This window comes from Apis dorsata, unplaced genomic scaffold (assembly GCF_000469605.1).
Source record: "Apis dorsata unplaced genomic scaffold, Apis dorsata 1.3 scaffold_174, whole genome shotgun sequence".
Classification (NCBI taxonomy): Eukaryota; Metazoa; Arthropoda; class Insecta; order Hymenoptera; family Apidae; genus Apis; species Apis dorsata.
This window is the reverse complement of record NW_006263462.1, coordinates 379424-380605: the sequence shown is the minus strand read 5'-3', so window position 1 is coordinate 380605 and position 1182 is coordinate 379424. Positions and strand designations below refer to the sequence as shown.

The window sequence follows — 1182 nt, the reverse complement described above, 5'->3', positions numbered from 1 at the left end:
AAAAAAAAAAAAAAAAAAAAAAAAAAAAAAAAAAAAAAAAAAAAAAGCTTACCTTCAGTCTTGCCTTCTGATCTTCATAGTATTGATGGTACAATTCATCAGCGGCTGCTTTCTTGGCCACGCATTCTCTCAAGCCACGACCTAAATTTATTTAGAGAAGAAGGCTAAATAAAACACAAGAAGAAAATAAAATAGAGCAAAGAAATACATTGAATAGGGAAGAAAAATTATATTTATATTTCTAAAAGTGAACCTTCGCTAGTGTAACCTAGGGCGGAACAAGTGGCGACATAAGTTAAACCCTGATACGTTTTCTCTTTTTCTACAGTATATTTTGGAACCGAAACGTCTTTTTCAAGGCAAAGTTGGTATAACTTTCTTTGTGCAGTTTCTCTCAGACCGTCCATGCCTAGATTAATTATCTCTAACAATCTGCCAAACGGAGTACGTTCAATGATTACAATATTGTTCCATAGATTATAATGGTTGTGAATTAAATTTTTATTTACTACATACTCTTCACGTGTAAGATCGGCGAGCGTACCAAGTTTTTCGTCCTTCATTTGTTTATTTGCAATCATTTGCAGAATTGTCGCGGCCAGATCGTTTTTGGTTGATTCTTCGGAGAAACCTCTACATGTTGCTGTCAATTTTAATACGCAAGGTATATTATAAGTAATTATCTATTTTGAGAATTTAGGAAGAAAAAAATTTTGAATGAATCGATTTTTACGTAATTTTTAATATTCATTGTGTCACGTTATATATAGATGTTGGATAGAGTTTTCTCTAGCCAATATTTTTAATTAAAAAAAAAAAAGAAAAGAAAAATAATAATGTTCGTAATGAGAAATATAAATGAACTTACGAAATCGTATGAAACAATGTTTAAAATTTAAGATATCGAACGAATTTATTATATATTTACATAAGACATTACCAGCAAATCCACCAAGATTTCCACGTATCACATAAACGCTTGATTTGAGACGATGCGGACTTTCGTTATATTCATATTCGATCGAGGTTCTGCAACGTTTTGCATAAGTTTCTAAGATGTTTAACGGCGTCCGTAGGTCAACTATTGGTGAATTTTCATCACCACTACCCTTTAATTAAAAGTGAAATAAAAAAATTTGTAAAAAATTTGTAAAATAAATTAGATTGTAATATAAATATAAT

At 30.2% G+C, this 1182-nt stretch overlaps 1 protein-coding gene across 1 annotated transcript in view; it reads right to left on the bottom strand.

Annotated features, from left to right (window-relative positions):
* Positions 1 to 1182, bottom strand: part of LOC102677749 — a 10057-nt gene that overhangs the window by 7341 nt on the left and 1534 nt on the right. The window contains exons 7-10 of the mRNA XM_031509769.1: positions 941 to 1109; positions 517 to 643; positions 254 to 432; positions 29 to 141 (exon numbers count right to left, since the gene is read on the bottom strand). Coding sequence (XP_031365629.1) covers positions 29 to 141; positions 254 to 432; positions 517 to 643; positions 941 to 1109 — 588 coding nt within the window. The remainder of the gene's footprint in view (positions 1 to 28; positions 142 to 253; positions 433 to 516; positions 644 to 940; positions 1110 to 1182) is intronic.